The 16,812-nt window shown below is 50.9% G+C and overlaps 7 protein-coding genes across 7 annotated transcripts; 3 read left to right on the top strand and 4 right to left on the bottom strand.

The window, feature by feature from the left end:
* The first annotated feature begins 41 nt into the window (after positions 1-41).
* Positions 42-2,281, top strand: AUEXF2481DRAFT_300233 (uncharacterized protein). Its single transcript, XM_013486946.1, has 2 exons — positions 42-1,415; positions 1,465-2,281. Exons 1-2 carry the CDS (start codon positions 517-519, stop codon positions 2,069-2,071), a joined length of 1,506 nt encoding a protein of 501 aa, XP_013342400.1. The 5' UTR covers positions 42-516; the 3' UTR covers positions 2,072-2,281.
* A 35-nt stretch (positions 2,282-2,316) lies between these two features.
* On the top strand, positions 2,317-4,209 carry AUEXF2481DRAFT_81053 (uncharacterized protein). Its single transcript, XM_013486927.1, has 2 exons — positions 2,317-3,282; positions 3,343-4,209. Exons 1-2 carry the CDS (start codon positions 2,560-2,562, stop codon positions 3,844-3,846), a joined length of 1,227 nt encoding a protein of 408 aa, XP_013342381.1. The 5' UTR covers positions 2,317-2,559; the 3' UTR covers positions 3,847-4,209.
* A 60-nt stretch (positions 4,210-4,269) lies between these two features.
* On the bottom strand, positions 4,270-8,609 carry AUEXF2481DRAFT_41472 (uncharacterized protein). The gene has a single exon (XM_013486861.1). It carries the CDS (start codon positions 8,235-8,237, stop codon positions 4,587-4,589), a length of 3,651 nt encoding a protein of 1,216 aa, XP_013342315.1. The 5' UTR covers positions 8,238-8,609; the 3' UTR covers positions 4,270-4,586.
* AUEXF2481DRAFT_6327 (uncharacterized protein) lies at positions 8,583-9,019 on the top strand (the record flags this gene model as incomplete). Its single annotated transcript, XM_013486735.1, has 3 exons — positions 8,583-8,680; positions 8,741-8,832; positions 8,886-9,019. 3 exons carry the CDS (start codon positions 8,583-8,585, stop codon positions 9,017-9,019), a joined length of 324 nt encoding a protein of 107 aa, XP_013342189.1.
* Positions 9,020-9,075: 56 nt separating this feature from the next.
* Positions 9,076-11,003, bottom strand: AUEXF2481DRAFT_301130 (uncharacterized protein). Its single transcript, XM_013486945.1, has 5 exons — positions 10,473-11,003; positions 10,276-10,416; positions 10,105-10,221; positions 9,990-10,049; positions 9,076-9,935 (listed from the first exon to the last, which is right to left on the bottom strand). The coding sequence occupies exons 1-5, from the start codon at positions 10,663-10,665 to the stop codon at positions 9,331-9,333; spliced, it is 1,116 nt and encodes a 371-aa protein (XP_013342399.1). The 5' UTR covers positions 10,666-11,003; the 3' UTR covers positions 9,076-9,330.
* Positions 11,004-12,515: 1,512 nt separating this feature from the next.
* Positions 12,516-14,031, bottom strand: AUEXF2481DRAFT_30822 (uncharacterized protein; the record flags this gene model as incomplete). The annotated part of the gene is made up of 2 exons (XM_013486809.1): positions 12,516-13,031; positions 13,063-14,031. 2 exons carry the CDS (start codon positions 14,029-14,031, stop codon positions 12,516-12,518), a joined length of 1,485 nt encoding a protein of 494 aa, XP_013342263.1.
* A 1,131-nt stretch (positions 14,032-15,162) lies between these two features.
* On the bottom strand, positions 15,163-16,726 carry AUEXF2481DRAFT_6324 (uncharacterized protein; the record flags this gene model as incomplete). The annotated part of the gene is made up of 5 exons (XM_013486734.1): positions 15,163-16,115; positions 16,166-16,307; positions 16,358-16,416; positions 16,480-16,571; positions 16,629-16,726. 5 exons carry the CDS (start codon positions 16,724-16,726, stop codon positions 15,163-15,165), a joined length of 1,344 nt encoding a protein of 447 aa, XP_013342188.1.
* Between the last annotated feature and the right edge of the window lie 86 nt (positions 16,727-16,812).

Raw genomic sequence — 16,812 nt, 5'->3', positions numbered from 1 at the left:
CTCGTGCCACGAGCGATGATGACATTGTAGAGATGCCTTCACGCAGCTCAACGACCAACCCCAGCCAAGACGATGGCATCCAGATCAGCCACACTGGACTTTGCTTCGCGCCGACTCAGCAGGCGTACAATCATGGATCAGACCGTCTGCGGCCCCTGCGCACCATGCCCTTCGATCATTCGACATGGATCGGCAATCTAGACCACCTCGGTAGCCGCGTATGGCCACATCCCAGCTTCAACGAATTACTCGCACGCTCACTCACTGGCGATTCGAGGTTCTCACTTCCTGACACCGTTTCCAAGGACAACAGAATCCAGAACTTGCGTTTGATGTGCTATGGTGATAGCTGTTCTCCAACGTCGCAGAGCCCGTTTGTAGAGTACGAGAAGCCGTCTCGTCTTAAGACACTGTCGTTTGAGCGTACACAGAATATGAGACTTTGCCAAATTGTTCTTGTGGAAATGTGTCATACTAACTGGATTTCAGGTCGTAATCTATCCCTTTTATGTCCGTATGTCCAAATCCACCGGTCTGCAGAAGTTCTTTGCAGTTGTGCATCGTCACGAGAATGGCGATTACAGATTCTGGAGAGCGAACGGAACCCATCATGAGTCGTACGGTCTTGCCAAAGGAAGCATCTCCGTGTTTCAAAGTCCCAGATCTGCTCGCAACAGTAACATCGGAAGTTTGGCCTCCTTGAAGCGACCAACGAAGGCTTCCACACTTTCCAAGACAGATGTGGCTGACGATGTTGACAATGTTGACAATGTACCGTTGCACTTCGTGCAAAAGACACGCGCTGTCACCAGAAGCAGAGAAGAAGCACAGCTTGTGGATGGTCTGGACGAAGATCCATTCGAGCCTCCAAGCAAGAAACTTGCGTTCACGGACTCGTCTCAGTTTCCGACCAAGAACAACAACCGTGAAAAGTTCTCACAGAAGTCCCCTTCGCCACATAGGACTGTATCAAACAAGGCTAGAGTCAAAAGTCTTTTCGCCACGCCTACCAAACAGTCAAGTCATGCTAAGAGTCAGAGGCCTCATCGCTCACTGCTGCATGTCAGTGAAGTCGGTATGCTCGCATATCATCTCACGGGAGAAGGTCTGAAGCTGCTACACAAGACTGCCGCATTTACAATCGTGTCGGCCGAGGGATCGCTGATTGATCCTGCAACTGACCGCCCATTCGAGATGACGGAGGAGCATGCGATGTATGTACTGTCTAGCTGTCAGAAGTCTTTCAAGGTCATTCTAAGTAAGACCACAACCTGGAGTATCCACGAGTCACCAGACGATATTACTGGTGGCCTCATTCTATTGGAATTTGGCGGTGAGAGTGCTCGCGACGAGTTTCTAGCTCGCATCAAAGAGATGGTTGGAATGGCTGTCGGAGGTATTGGTAGTGTCGATGAGTAAGTCGATCTTCTCTATGTCTGACAAAGCTCCATGCTGACGAATTAGCCATGTCCTCGAGAGCATGTACTGCACACTTCTAGAACAGCTTAACAATCGCCGAGCTACCATGTCCAAAAACCAGACGCAGACCAAATCGGCAAATTTGACGTCTTTCGAACAATCTCAGTCGTCGGCTGAAGAGGGCAACTCCAAATTTGACGGTCACGAGGATGGATCTTGTCCTCCAAGTGTAGTCAAAGCTGATCCGCACTCCGATCCAAGAACACCTGGCGGCTCAAAACTTGCTCACCTCCTGTTGACGCCAATGTCGCTTGAGTCATCTTCGTTCGGCCGGCCCACTGAAAAAATGGATGTCTGCAGCATGCCTAAGCTTGTCATCGCTAGTTCAGTCGGATCACCGTACAACCAGGCTCGAAAGAAACAGGCGACGAACACGTCCAGCTCAGAGCTTCCAGTAGGGGAGATGGCCATGAAGAAGGAGATGCTAGGTCTGCTCCGCGACATCTATGTCAAGTATCCGAGCGCTCAGGAAGACGACCAGGTGGAGGAGATGGCGCTTCTACTCAAGGCACCTCTTCTTGCTGGAAATACGGAACGTGTGAAGGAGATCAAGATGGACATGAAGGTGTATCTGATCGCTCACTATGGCTAGCATCTACCTAGTTGTCGACACGTCGTAAAAGAAGTTATCGTGTGGGCGCATACATCAGGGATGGGTCATGGTTGGAGGTGATAGAAATGGCACTGTTACAGAGGTGTGAGATTAATTGAAGATTGCGGTGCAGAAGTTACAAGTAAGTCTGTCGCAAGTAGTTCGCACGGAACGCAAAGCTCAAGATGCGGACTGTCGTTTCTCTGAATAGCGCTTGCCTAATCGCGTGGACGTGTTGTTGTGCTTTCCTCTGGTCCTCTTCCAAAGCTGCAGCTACCCGCGTTCTTGTTTGTTTCACAACCCTCCTTCCTTCTTACACATCACGGAAAAAGCGACAATGATTTCGTCATTTTACCTCGAATAAACAACCCGAGTAAAGGTAAACTCTCCATGCGCACACTCCGGCACCTGCAGGTCTAGTCTTAGCTGCAAGACTAAGGTCAGCAGCAACCTGAAAGCACGACACCTTTTATTTTCTGCATTGACTGATGACATCAACAATTCGAATTGTCGTCTTTTGTCACTGCACTTCTCGAAACATGCCACAACGCGCTGCTAGAACAGACTTCCAATGTCTGGCACCACGATCTGAACCAGGAAATCATGGTTCCGATTCAAAACTTGGCTTGCAAGGCGTTCCCTTCCACACGGAGAGCGCGAACATCTGGATAGGCTATCGAGATCTTCCAGAAAAGAAGTATCTGGGTGTCTTCCCGAGTTATCACGAGATGATTAGCCGCTGCCGACAGAACGTTCTCAGGAAGATGAATAGTACTTTCCCACGCTTCATCACTCCTCACCACAAAGTCACCGACAAGTTGGGGATTGATGATTCGGGAAAAAGCATCCGTAGAGTCTGCTGTACTGCTTGTCGTAAGGCTGATGGAAGTTGCGAAGTCCTCGCACTCGAGGTCATTCCAGTGATGATCCCACCAAGTAAGGCCATCAAAGCATACCTTCTCACCTACAACTTTTATCTCAAGGACCAGAAGATGGTCGCCCTTGTATATCACATCAGCTCGGGATATTACTGGTTCCAGAAGACCGACGGAACACTCTCAGAGACGATCGGCTTGCAATCCCGTCACACGTGTACTACAGTGCACGCCAACAGCTCCGAGAATACTGGTTATGATTCAAGCAGCAATGACTCGAGTGACGATTCGACATTGACTCAATTTGATTCCGTGGGACCAGAAGACAATGCTGAGGTAAGCAAGTAACATTCGGTCTTTCAAGGAAAGTGTGCTAAAGCGTCCTTACCTTGACAGACTCGTATCTCTCCCCGTGTATCTCTGCGATCCAGCCAATGGGATACGTCGCAGAGACTACTAATTCAGTTCCCGATTCCTCCAGCCACACCTGACTTCGGTCAAAAACCAGATCCAACACCACAAGCGCCGCTACCTTCTCGAGGCTGCATGGTTGTCGATCTGACTGATGAAGACGAAGATGAGGCCTTGCCCATCAAACATGAGTACGCCGAGTTGCAAGAGCACCCAGCGATGCCTGTCTCATTTTTCACACCACCAGCTACATCGGCAGCACCGAGTGAGGATCTCTCTTTCACCAAGCACTTTTCTCCTGATCCCCTCGCCGAAGAGTTCGGCCGCATCACCACTCAGATCTTCCAAGAATACTCGATTAGAGTCTTCGCACTACCAGAAGTTGTCGAGCTCGTCAACTTGATGAAACAAGTAGTCAAGGACGGTGACAGGGCTGCTCTCTGTCGTGTATACGGAGCTCTCCAAGCTTTCCTGATCACGATTGATTAGGCTCTGTTTCCCGTCGAACCTGGTTCTCTTCATGTCTGAGTGGTGGCGTTGCTACAGAGGATTGGAAGAGGCCAGAGAGTTTCTCATGCTTCTTTGCTTGTTCTTTTTAATGATGAGCACAAGCGAGGATTCTACTCAGTGAGATGGCTGATCATAAATGCTCGTCTTCCAACTTGTTCATAGTATACTGTCGATTCTCTTGTGGCGCCTCAAGATCAGTTAGCTACTAGTACCAAAACGAAAGACGTTCCTTCCCTTTTCGACGGTTGGTCGTTCCTTCTTCTTTGGTCAGTTGATCGTTCCTTCCTCTTTCGACGGTCGAGTACTCATGCCTTGTCTGTGGGAAGAAGTTAGCTCCACCACTCCTTCCAATTCATTGCACAGTCCTCTTTGTAGAGTGTGATGTTACACGTGGAGGAGATTGATAGTTAAAAAAACCGCTTCATTTCTGGATACTGGAGGTTTTACCACCTCTTCATGGTGAATCTTGTGAAAGAGGATTTTGTCTAGCGTTCTATTCGCCCATTATGCTCCTCGTCCGGGCAATTTGCATGCCATGCGCTGAACAAGCGCCAAAAAAAAAGAAGAGGTCTACAAACCATCATGATCTGTCTCTTTCTAGACAGTATATGTCTTTTGGGTCCAAGAGCAAAAAGAGAAAACACGAAAGAAAACACCCCGAAACCAACACCGTATGTTTTGGTTTAAATGCAGTCATGCATGCACTTTTGATCATTCCGTCATTCCATCTTCACGTCAACATCGTCCTTGACATCGGCTTCTTCCTTGACGTCGGCTTCCTTCTTCATATCCTGCTCTTCCTTGACATCGAGGCCGGCGTCTTTGAGTCCGTTTCTGAACTCGTCGCTGAGATCCTTAGTCTTCACGGAAGCAGTGTCGTCTGTCGTAGTGTCCATAGTGTCAACGGCGTCTTTGTCTTCCACCTTTGGGTGCTTGCCCTCCTTTTCCTCTTCCAACTGCTTGAAGAACATGTCTTCGACGGCGAATGCCGCGTCGGCCTCGAGCTTCTTTTCGGAAGCTGTGTCTTCGGCAGCACCTGCAACACGATCGTCGAGGGCAAGCTTTGATTCTCCGAGAGCGTGAATCTGTTCTTCGATGGTACCGCGGGTGATGAGACGGACAACTTCAACATCGCGAGTTTGACCAACACGATGGGCGCGATTCTCGGCTTGAATGTCATCTTGCGGGTTGAAGCCAGAGTCCAGGATGATGACCTTGTTGGCACAAGCCAAGTTGATACCCGCACCACCGGCCTTAGTACTGAGCATGAACACAGGGATTGATGTGTCTGCTGTGAAGTGATCGATGATATCCTGACGAGTATCCATGCGAGTACTACCATCGAGACGCATGAACTTGATCGATAGTGTCTCGAGAACAGCTTCCAAAATATCCATCATTGTCGTGAATTGGGAAAAGATGAGGACGCGATCGCCGTTTTTGATGTACGCCTCCAGCAACTCCTTCAACTTGTTGACCTTTCCGCTATTCATCCATTCACTGTCACGCAGAGCGTACTTGTTTAAGAAGTCAAGTTCAAGACAGAAACGGTGCATGCCAAAGTCACCGCCCTTGGTCTGCTCGGTAAGCATTCTCCAGATGAGTTCCGGTTTGTTATCCCCATACACATCTGATCGTCCGAGAGCTTTAGCCAACTTCTCCAGCTCCTTGTCACTGTACTTGCGTCTCAGCAACAAAGGATGCAGGGCGGCGAATCGCAAGGCAGTCATCTCTTGAGCAGTCTTGGCACTTTTAGTTGCACCCTTCTTGGTCTGTGCGCGGGCGTCCATTGCTTGCTTGACCATCTCATTGTACACAACGCGCTGCTCAGGTATCATGTCACAGTATTCAACACGGCGGTGCTTTGCGGGCAGGTGCTTTAGAACCTGCTGCTTCTTTCTGCGAAGGATGAATGGTGTCATCATTGAACGAGCACGTGCAATTCGTTGAGCAGATAACAAAGCTGCATGATCGGCATCCTTGGTAGTGGCCTTGAACTTGAAAATGCTGTCGAGATCCTCCCTTCGCGAGTTGAACAGACTGGGTAGGATGAACGAAAGCAAAGAAGCGAGCTCTTGCAGGTTGTTCTGCAGAGGTGTACCAGTTAAGAGAAGGCGGAACACGGCAGGGATACGCATGAGCTGTTGATGTCTCTTGGACTGACTGTTCTTCAAGGCGTGGCCTTCGTCGAAAACACATACAGTAGGACGTACAGTCTTGCGCAGAAATTCTGTGTCGTACTTTCCGACAGCAGTTTCGTATGTTGTAACAATAACATCGATTTCGTCGAGGCGGCTGCCGTAGTCGTAACGTTGCTCCTCTCTTTCCGCTTGTGAGCCATAGTAGGGAGCAACATTGAGGGCAGGACAGAATCTGTTCAACTCTCGGATCCAGTTCTCTAATGTTGATCCGGGGACCACGACGAGATGCACACCTTTGACCCCTGTCTGCTTAAGGTGAGCGAGGAAGGCGATGACTTGACATGTCTTTCCCAAGCCCATGTCGTCAGCCAAGATACAGCTCAGCTTTTTTGACCAGAGCAGATTGAGCCAATTCAAACCGAACAGCTGATAGTCCTTCATAACCAGATCTGTGCTCATGATGGACGGCTGCTTGAGGAAGATGTTCTTCTTGATCTTGCTCGGTCTGCTCGACTTTGACTTGACTATATCGTCATCGTCATCGTCATCATCCAGCACACCAGTGGAGCTGGCGGGAGTGCCCATACCAGAGTCGTGTGATATATCCTCTAATGAGGTGAGAGCCAGTTCGCCGTCCTTGGTGGCAGCGGCGAAGTCGATACCCCATTGTTTCATCGTGTCGGCGATGGGTTTGCCGAGACTATCACATTTTTCAACCAGCTCGTCAACGGCTTCGTATCCTCTGAACATGACTTCGCACACATCCATGACCTTGTCGCCAATGGCTTTCTTTGCGGACCTCTTGCCCGACTTTAAAGGCGCGGCATCAGATATGTTTCGGATGGTGTTCAGACTACGGAAAGGCTTCTGTGACAAGATGAGTTCGGCAATCTCCAGCTTCTCGTTGGACATGTCTGCCAGATCCTGAGCACTACACGTGTTGAAAAACTTGAGCAGGCGACCATCGAAATCGCTCGTGTCTTCTTCTGAGGACTCTCTGCCGGACTCGGCGTCAGAATCGTCCGAGTCGACGATGACAGGGCGCTTCTTCGGTGCAGCTTCGACAGGCTTGGTAGGAGATGGAGAGCCAACGGGCGACACGGGGTTCCTGCGGCCTTGCATCAGGCGTCTTCTGGGCTTTGTCGCATCAGGGGTAGAGGCGGTGGTGCTAGTGGCAGTCGGCTTGGGCTTGGACGAGTACTTGTCGGCAATGGTTCGCATGGGTGCTTTGACTTGCTGTTTGGCGGCGGGTCTAGGCTGTGCACTGGGCTTTGCAGCGTTGCTCTCAATGTCCGAGCTAGTAAGGTCGACAACATCCATGGCATCGTTGTTCTCCTCGGCGCGGATGATGAAGTCAACGGCATCATCAAAGTTGCCCTTCTTGTCCTCCAAGGCCTTGTTGAGGACGTAGATGGATCTTCCGGGTAAGACGGTCATCATGCGCTCCACCTTTTTCTGATAACCCACATCGAAGATATCATTGATAGACATGTCTTGTACAGGCTGAGCACGCGAAGGGCCAGGCTGACGTTGCTGGGGCTTGTTCCTTGAAACACCGCCATATGAACTCTCCATACCACCGCCGTTATAGGCAAAGGCTGAAGTGAAAGACTTGAACTTTTCTGCCGACGACTTGGGGCTATCATTGATGCGGTTGGGAGAGGAATCCAGGTTTCTTCCACCTTTTGTGAAAGCAGTAGGGACTATGGCGGATTGTGTAGCGGGGCCTTCTGAATCGGAGCTGCGATCAACCGGGGGATCCACAAAGTCGTCATCGTCGTCAATGTTAATGACCGGGACGGGTCGGGAAGGTTGCTGAATGCCTGGAGGACGTCTGAAAGTGGTGCCAGGAGGAGCAAAGCGAGAGCCAAAGGCAGTTTCCGGGCGAGGTCTGGATTGTGGCAGAGGAGACTCGGGTACAGGGGCGGGCGAGCTGCGAGCGACTTGGACGGTGGGAGTAGACGAGTGTGAGCGTTTGTGAGCGTTGGGGAGGGGTTGGGTCGGCTGGGTGAGGAAGGGTTGCGAGGGTTGTGAGTCGGCGGTCAAATCGGCCATGAGGTTAGCAAAGGTCAGACTGGCCTGCGGCGCAGGTCGAGGGAGCATCTGCGTCGGGATGGATGCCGAAGCGCTCGTCTGGGACTGGCTCTGCGGGCGACGGCCAGCAGGGCGGAAGCCGCCAGCAGTCTTCTGCCTCTTGACGGGGCTGCTCGCGATCGGGTCGCTATCCATGGTGCCTGCCTTGTGGGGAGGATGATGCTCCGAGAGGGTGAAAAAAGTTTCCGTTTACTGCCGTGTCGACGATGCCACAAGACCAATCGCCAGCGTCCAGACACTCTCCACCAGAAGGGACCTCGTATGAGATAGTGATGGTCGAAAGCGGCTTAGTCAAACATCAAAGCACAATAGCTAGGAAAAGTGGCAAGTGAGACGCTACAATTGACAATTGCTTCACTCTCTCGCTGAATTGAATGCGGAGTCGTGACGCGCACGCGCCTGCTGTTCCCATTCTTCACCACGGACAATTCGGCCATCACCACTCACTACACTCAAAGGTAGCAAACCACGTAAATCATCATGGCTACAAACAGAAGAATCGTCTCTCAGGAGAAGACGCATCTTGATCAGGACGAAGTCCAACAACAGCCATCCATCATCGCCCCTGCCGTGCCACAGTATGCTGAACATCGTATCAATTACACAGAACATCTCACTAACATTCCCTCTCCTATCAGACATGTCATTGTCAAGCTGTTGCTCTTCTCATTTGCCATGATTGTTCTCCCCATTTCGTCCTACTTTTTGACTGTCGACAACCTCTTCTCTGGTAACTATGCATTGATCACCAAGCCCATCTCACTCCTCTCGCTAACTTGCCAGGCAATTCTACTTTTGCTGGTGCAACTGCCGCAATTCTCGCCAACGTCGTCTTGATTGGCTACATCATCGTTGCCATGAAGGAAGATGCTGGTGAACGTGCAGAGGCTGAGGAGAATGACAAAAAGTCGCGTTAATCACTATTCTGCTGCCATGTGTGCTGTAGCCTGAGCAAACTTGCTTACTTCTGTAGTAATTAAAAAGGAGAAATAAGCGGAAATTAAAAGGAAAAAGCATGAGGATGGTTCATTTGTACCAGCACCATCGCGAAGATGCCAGTCTCATTTTGTGCCACTGCTCAACATGACCTTGGTCAAGCACTAGCCCGTCCGTCCAAAGAACCCAAACGCCGCTGAGATGCAGCTGTGAAACACCCAGCTTCCTCCCAATCTGCCATTAGGTCATTAAGTATGTACTGCCTTTTTCAAGAGTCGTACTGCAGGGTAGCTCAGCCCTTGCTGAATCGCTTCTTGAAAAATCCCTTCTTCTTCTCCTCTTTTACCGGAGTTGGCCTTGTGGCTGGGGGCAGGTGTCCGCCTTGAGCACCGTAGTTTGAGGCACCTTCGGCACCGCCGAGCTTGATGGGTGCACGAACAGGTGGTGCTTGCGAACGTGTCGGGGCTGCTGGATATCCCCCTGCGTGGCCGTTTCGGTTGTTGCCATGAGACATTCCATAACCACCATCCGAATCGCTGGCGTACTCCTCCATGATCGGAGGGCCATTGTAAATGTCGTGGCCATATGGGTCGTTCTGCTTAGGGACGCCGTTGGCGCGGTCGAGCGAGCTGTTCTCACTGCTGGGGTCGGTCGAGTTGGCCCAGGGTCCAGTACCGTCGCTGTGTTGTGCGCCCGCATCGTACGAGTCATTGTAGCTGTGCTGAGGGTAGAATCCATAACCGCTGTTTGAGCGACTGGAGTTCATGCGCTGTGTATAACGGTTGCGGCTGGGAGGTCCTCCAGGAGTTCCAACATCAGAGTGGCCATCAGGGCGACGCATTCCATAGTGACCGCCGCCATACTGCGATCCGTTCTCGTAGCGGCCAGAATCATGGTCTGCCGAATTTGGTTAGCAAACTGCCTGGTAGTGCGCCGAGATATGATACATACTGTTGGCGCCGTAATAGCTGCTTCTTCTGCTCTGGTCCTGGTTGTTATAGGTGTAGCTCTCTGTAATTTGCGTCAGCAAGGCGTCCTGGGGTCTGCGGACTGGCAGTGCACGTACCTGATCTGCTAACGGAGCGACGCTTATATCCGCCATCAATAGCTCTTTCGAAGGATCTGATGGTGTCCAGAGGTCTCTCCCAGCGAGGACGAGTAGGGTTGGAGAGATCGGGTTCGGCTGCAGAGAAAGATTAGCATACGCCGAAACTCCATGACAGGAGAGACAACGTACCGATTACATTACCATTACTATCTTTGTGTTGAACATTACGGAGCGACTCCATTGTCGCTTTCTCCATGACTGCGGCATCTTGATTGGGGTCAGCGGGGGTTACGGGGAAGCTAACAGCGATGGCGGCCATGATGAGATGGTCTGAACGAGAAGAACAGAACAGTGGGAAGGTTGGGAGAGATGGGAAGGAAACGCACCTCCAGGCTGGGCTTCGTTCATAGCGGCATTGGGGTTCGCTTTGGACCCGCCCTTCCAGAAGCTATCGCGGCGCTGCTTGTCGGCAGGGCTATCGACCAAGACTTCATGCTTGCTGCTGCGACTGTGATCGGACTTGTGACTGAAGGCGCGAGAGGTAGTGCGCGGGCGGGAACTGGGCGATGATTGATCCATGCTTGAAGTGGCTCTCGGACCTTTCTGCCGGACTGACTAGTGCTGTGATAGATTTGTCGATATGATGCCTAGGCGATTATGCTACAAGTATGCGACGTCCTGTTACTAAAAGCGAGTGAAGTGGTAGAGTTGATGTCGACAAGAAGCAGAGAGATCAAGTTGCGAATAAAAGAACGAGCGAGGAAAAAGACTCGGCGCCGTGTAGGTTTGTGTGTCGTGGAAAGGATTACGAGGCATTCGGCTTGGGTTGCCGCGCCTGCAGAAACAAGAGAATGTTGCGAATGTGGCTGGTACCTTCCCAGTGTCCTGTCTTGCCCGCCTCTTGTTCTATCTGTCTTACTTGAACTATTTACTGCTTGCAGCACGCTCCAGCGACTCTGTCTAATCATTCCAGTTTCCACAGGCACAATCGCTTGTCGCGATAGAGATGTGCAGCCTGAAGCTCGCCATCAATACGCCGAACGCTGGCGGTTCATGGGTTTGAGGCGGTGCACTGCCCAACGACGAATGATGTGGCACCACAAACGTCGTGGCCCGACGGGTACTCTGATCGTGACGATTCGTCTTCCTTGTCTGACCTCATGGCCAGCGCGTTTGGCTAGCAAGGTTGCTCCCAGTAGCTACTCACCTAGACGCTGCCTCTGATACATTCCACAGCCGGACTTCTTTCTTCTCCATGACCAGATCGCCCTTTGTGCCTCTGTGCTCCCCACAGGATACCATCCCATGGGGAAAAGTCCCTCTATGGCGCGAACGGCTCGTTCTGCCGTCTTTCAATGCTTGGCCGTCCGTCGATCCAGAATTGACTTTCGATTTTTTGCATGCGGCTTGAGCTATTCTAAATCTGGGCTTATCTTGTCATCATCCCGGTCAATCCGTAGCGTAGATCTACACGCGGACCTTGTTCCCTCCGTTTACCGAGAGTGAGATGCGATAACAGATAAACCGGATCCTATCAAGTCCAGGCTGTTTCGGAGTCCTTGCCCCATCTAGCATTCTTTCTCAACTGCCGTTAATATATTCTCTCTCGAAACGTCCGACAAACTGCTCGTTTGTGCCTGGAGGAACGCGAGTACGAAAAGGAGCGAGATGTATAGACCTCGGTCGAATCCTGAAGGAACAGGAAGCTGTGGGATACGCTTGCTTTGTCGTCAGGACTCGGTCGACATTTCTGTCGCATATTCAGACCGTCAGAGGCGTTTTGAAGAAACAGCCCAAGACGCCATGGTCATGCACAATCTGTGGTAGGTTCGCTTCCAATTCGCATTTACCCATCTCAAATTCCCATGAAATTATCCCCAGAGTCTCATCTCAACACATGGTCACCAGACGGGCAAGCATTTGAGCCTTGTGCTACCACAATAGTGTGTCAAATTTCAGGTTTGGAATATCCATATAAAAGTAAAACCAACATTCTTCTCAAGTCTGGGCCCTGACTTGTCGCTGCCAATTTATTTCCGGTGGGTTGTCAACTTGGCTGCACGCGAAGAAAAAAGTAGGCTTTTGAAGCTTAAGCAATTGTTCTTGAATATCTGCAGGAGGGCATCATTGACCACCATTAGAGTTAAGGAGCTATCTCCTGGAACAGCTTGCAAGCACACGACACTTCCAACTTGACTTCATGTATCCATCGAACCTTCTCACACACATGCTTACGAAACCCCCGAAATATGTGTTGCTAAGAGTATGACCCTGCTTGGAAATTCGATTACTATTCATAATTGCAAGATGCTGTTCTCCCCTGTGCCCCCCATATTTCATAGAGGAGCTCATATCTCCCTTCAGTTACTTTTTTCTCGATTTCTTCGATTAGCCACATTCAGCTACATTGTAGCATCGTGATGTCTTTGTCATCCATCCTGCAACTTCGCCTCGAAGATAAGCAATTTAGCATGTGTTGCTCGTAGACCATTCAGGTCCTTGGCAAAGCACATGGCCTTGAAATCCTTCTGATTCTGAGAGTACCTCTTTGTAGTCAGTCGACGATGATACTTCGCCATAGCTTTGAGAATGGGCTTTACCAAATCCGCAAGCTTGACCTCCTCGGCCAGTGGGACAATCGGACTTTCAGCGATGATGTACGTTTGTAGGTTGAGATAAGCTTCTTCTTCTTCGGCTCCTTCTGGCTCGCCTGCTGCAGTAGCGTTGTCTACTTTTCTGAGGAGGGGTATGAAATTGGGATCTTCGGAGGCATTGGGAAAGTCTCGCAAGATTTCGCAGATTCTGGAGACAAGGCCTGGGCTTGGAGCTGGCATGTCGACTGTAGCAGGCTCACTAGTCGTCTTAATTGGCGTTTGTTGGTCCAGGTTGGTAGCCTTGTCGGCCTGATCGAGTTTATACTGATCTTTTCTGCTCTCTTCCACGATCTGGGATTGGTCAGCGATAAGTATAGATCACACGGGGGATACTACTTGCCCTCGCCTTTGCTGATGGACGCTGGAAAACATGCTGACCAGAGAATAGAGAGCTACCGTCGCTGTACGAGCTTGTCGTACTAGGCAATTCTGCTTTCATCTCGAACGTAGATCTTTGACTACCTGTCTCGAAGGAAGGATCTTCCTCTGAATCTACAATCATGATCGGCTCCTTGTCGCTTATTGATGGCACTCTGTTGAAAGGCTCCCGAGCTGATCGAAGTCGTTTGGATATTGGGGTCATAGCCTCGTCACGGTCGTCTTCCATCTGCACACTGTATCCATCTTGAGCAGGATGCGCAGGGATGTCATTCTGGTCGACTGCGGAAGCCAATCTTTTTGTGCTAGAAGGAGTGTGCGTGTGAGGGTGCGAACCATGTTGGCATGGCTTACTTCGCTGCTCTAGCCATTGGTATTCATCGTCAGTCAATGCCTGTAAGGCAGGGGGGCGCCCAGAGTCTTCGAATACATCATGAAAGTTGTCATGAGGTGTCAAGATTGCTCTATGGTCGTCGACACCTCTGAGGAAGAGCTCCGGCAGACCAAAATCGATAGCCCTCTTCTGCTTCCAGCTCGATTTTGCAGCGAAACCCGTCTTCTCAATATGTTCTGGGAAAGCCTTGTACAACGACCTTCTTGAGACCCATTGTGAGCCACGATGTCTTGTGCCTGGCATGATGACATGTCTTGCAAAGAGAGCCATGAGTTTCTGATCGTCGTCTCCGTGCTCCAAAGTGTTGATCGTTGTTTGCGACTCATCAGCCGTGAGGCCTTTGGCCGGCCAGACTGGGCGCTTGTGCTGAAATATGGTTGTTTTGGTCGATTGGACGTTAGCTTGACTCGACCGTCTTTTGGCGACTGTCTTGTTCTTCTTCACGAGTGAACGCGTTGGAGGTGGTTCGGGGGCCAGTCGGAATGCGCCACCATTGCCTGCTCTCGTGCGAGGCTCCATATTTGCTTGCAATGTTGTGGAGACTACGGCCTTACTGGAAGACACACAGGGAATTTTAGAGTAAATAGGTGATAGCTTGAAGATTTGCCACAGCAAGTCGTTGATACAGGCAGTGTAAGCAACCGATGTCGTTCAGGCAGGATATTGGGGTGAGGAGATAGGCTTCGATCGACCAGCCGTGCAAGTTTCCTGAAGAGTGAAGAACTAGTGTCCTCTCGACAGAATGATTTGAGGAGAGGAGTAACCAGCTCCTATACTCGATCGGTAGATAAAAGCGGAAGGAACTCTGCGCGTCTTTCCTGGTATCCAAGCATGTCAATTGCTGCGAGCTTGCGATAATTCAATGTAGCACGGATTGTGGTGAAATATGAGTGAGGAAGTAACAAAGAGGAACAAAGTAGGGTCGGAATAGTAGTGTTAGAAGGTAGGATTAATTGATGTTGTCGCACCTTCGTAGATATGTAGACTCTTGTCACAAGCCGATAGGCCGATCTGCTTGTAGGTCTGCCACTGCTACCTCAAGAAACGTGTTAGTCATGGGCTATAAGACTGAATCTCAGTTACAGCTTAAAGTTCTGGTTCCATATGTTTGGGGTGGTACTTTGAGGGTATCGCAAGCGGGAGGTGTAAGTCCTCTAACCCATGATCGTACGCGTGACTAGCTAGTGCCAACAGGACTCTGGCTTGAACCGGGAAATTTACAGAAAATTAGTCTCCCAACATCTTCAATAGAAAAAGGTCGCTTGCCTGGCATCACTTGGCAAGTAAAACGTATAGATCTGTGATTCATCATCATTTACCGTCATTCGTTGAATACATGCTATGTAGAACTGAACGAACTAGTGTTTGACCTCGCTCAGGTTATCATGGCTCTTGATGCATTGTTCGGCTCTCTTGTTTTCGAGAGATTACTGATGATATTTTTGGCCGGTATAGGATGACGGGTCGTCGAGGTCGGAGAGAAATACGGAAGATTGATGACGCAGTACACATGGCTGTTCGTGACAGAACGAACCCCAGAGAGTGATGTGAATATAGCATATTTTGGATTTGCGTGATGTGCAATCGATCAAGGCTTCTGGAAAGTGCCATTCAATTGATCAAGATTCCAGCGATTGGTCCCGGACAGTCTCACTGAGCTCCGAGCATGGCAGCGACATCTTCGTCCAGACCGACACCCTCACCATTACTGAAGAGCTCATCGTCCATTTCAGAATTGTGGGCCATCTTTCTCCTCTTCAGTCTCGGATCAGCAGTGGCGGCAGGACTGTTGGAAGCGGGACGTGTCAAGCTACTAAGCAGCATGTTAGCTCCCTCTGACATGACTGGCGGGCTAGTCTGAAGGGCTGGTGGGGGCTCAAATGAAGGAGCGGGTTCGGTGTGTTTCGGTTCTTGTTCTTGCATGGGATCTGCAGCAAAAGTGCTCGACTCTAGGAAGTCCTGGTCATAGGCATTGTCATCGGCAGGATATGCAGGCTCGGGAGATCCATCGGGGGTGAAGTTCTCGACGTCTGGTGGAGGTGGAGTGAACGACTCGACCTCGGGGCTGCCGTCATGTCCAGGAGAGGCGGGATTGGCGGAAGCACCAGAGGAGACGGCGGCTGAGGCGTCAGCGGATAGGCCACGCATAATGCCATCCTCGACATCCTTCTTCTTCGCCTCGATGGTAGCTCGGCGAGTTGAAAGTTCCGAGTGTGTCTTCTCCTCTTGGACCAGCTTGCTTCTGTTGGCTTCGAGCAATTTCTCCAGACCAGCGACGAGCTCAGCTCTGGCCTTGAGACTTTCATTGACGGCGCCCTCCGCACTAGCGAGGGTCTTCAGGAGCGATGAGAGACGAGCAGCGTGGACGGGAGGACTAGGCACAGGCGTGTTGGGATCTGTCAGTTTGGCGAATTCGGTGTTGGCGGTTTCGAGTAAGGGCTGAGCGGCAGCACTAGAGCGAGTGAGAGTGGTCTGTGGCTGAGCCAAGGGCTGCAGTTCAGGTGGCACTGCCGAAGACGAGGAGGTGGAAGATAGAGTGCCACCAAGCAGGGAACCGCCGAGACGAGCACCACCTGAACGGGCGGTGCGTGACTTGTCAACCTCTGTGCAGTATTAGCTATGACGCTTAGTCGCAGTGGGCGAGGGTGGGTACCGTGAAGGCGCTTCTCGGTCGCATCTTGTATGGCAAGCTCGAAGATGTTGCGCTGACGCCAGACTTCTACGACCCGTCTGATCTTGCCGCCAGTGTCTTGGGTGCCGCTTTTGTAGGCCAGAGATGTGGCTTCTGCGATGATCTACTTTGGTCAGAAGCAGTCGGAACAAACAGCGAGTCGAAGAAACGTACGGGACTGAAGGCAACGAGGAAGTCATCCTTTTTGCGGGCTTTTGATTGTTGGACGACCTCTACGACACAAGTTAGAACACGGAGATTGATGCGTGTGGAGGTGTGAAGATGTGATGCGATACCATTGGCGAGATAGATCAAGTTGAGCTTCTTAGCTGGGTTGGAGTCCTTGAGTCTCTCGAGCCACAGCTCAGCAGTACGGTCTGCATGTCGTCTGGTCACCAGTGTGAGCTATGATGGTCTGGCAAGTCGCGGCGCAAAGCAAACAAACCTGTGAAAGATGATCCATTGAGCAACACTAACAATGCTGTCTTGAGTTTCGTTCAGCGCCGAGAGCTTGGCTCGAACGGCGTCATCTGCGTAAGCCATTTTGCTTGCACGAGATGGAAGGACTACAATTCGCGATGCGACGGTGTGATCTGAAAGAAGTCCGCTCGCCAGGCGCAAGCAACAAT

The sequence above is a fragment of the Aureobasidium subglaciale genome (genome assembly GCF_000721755.1).
Source record: "Aureobasidium subglaciale EXF-2481 unplaced genomic scaffold scaffold_15, whole genome shotgun sequence".
In the NCBI taxonomy this organism is placed as follows: Eukaryota; Fungi; Ascomycota; class Dothideomycetes; order Dothideales; family Saccotheciaceae; genus Aureobasidium; species Aureobasidium subglaciale.
The sequence above is the reverse complement of the archived record's forward strand: the minus strand, read 5'-3'. Positions and strand labels throughout refer to the sequence as shown.

What these genes read in the sequence shown, in the direction of transcription:
- AUEXF2481DRAFT_41472 (XM_013486861.1), bottom strand. Translation starts at nt 8,237, where the DNA reads ATGGATAGCGACCCGATCGCGAGCAGCCCCGTCAAGAGGCAGAAGACT.
- AUEXF2481DRAFT_81053 (XM_013486927.1), top strand. Translation starts at nt 2,560, where the DNA reads ATGACATCAACAATTCGAATTGTCGTCTTTTGTCACTGCACTTCTCGA. An exon ending in GACCAGAAGACAATGCTGAG is followed by an intron (nt 3,283 to 3,342) that starts GTAAGCAAGTAA and finishes TTACCTTGACAG; the next exon opens with ACTCGTATCTCTCCCCGTGT.
- AUEXF2481DRAFT_300233 (XM_013486946.1), top strand. Translation starts at nt 517, where the DNA reads ATGTCCAAATCCACCGGTCTGCAGAAGTTCTTTGCAGTTGTGCATCGT. An exon ending in GGTATTGGTAGTGTCGATGA is followed by an intron (nt 1,416 to 1,464) that starts GTAAGTCGATCT and finishes CTGACGAATTAG; the next exon opens with CCATGTCCTCGAGAGCATGT.
- AUEXF2481DRAFT_301130 (XM_013486945.1), bottom strand. Translation starts at nt 10,665, where the DNA reads ATGGATCAATCATCGCCCAGTTCCCGCCCGCGCACTACCTCTCGCGCC. An exon ending in GAACGAAGCCCAGCCTGGAG is followed by an intron (nt 10,417 to 10,472) that starts GTGCGTTTCCTT and finishes CTTCTCGTTCAG; the next exon opens with ACCATCTCATCATGGCCGCC. An exon ending in TAGTAATGGTAATGTAATCG is followed by an intron (nt 10,222 to 10,275) that starts GTACGTTGTCTC and finishes CTTTCTCTGCAG; the next exon opens with CCGAACCCGATCTCTCCAAC.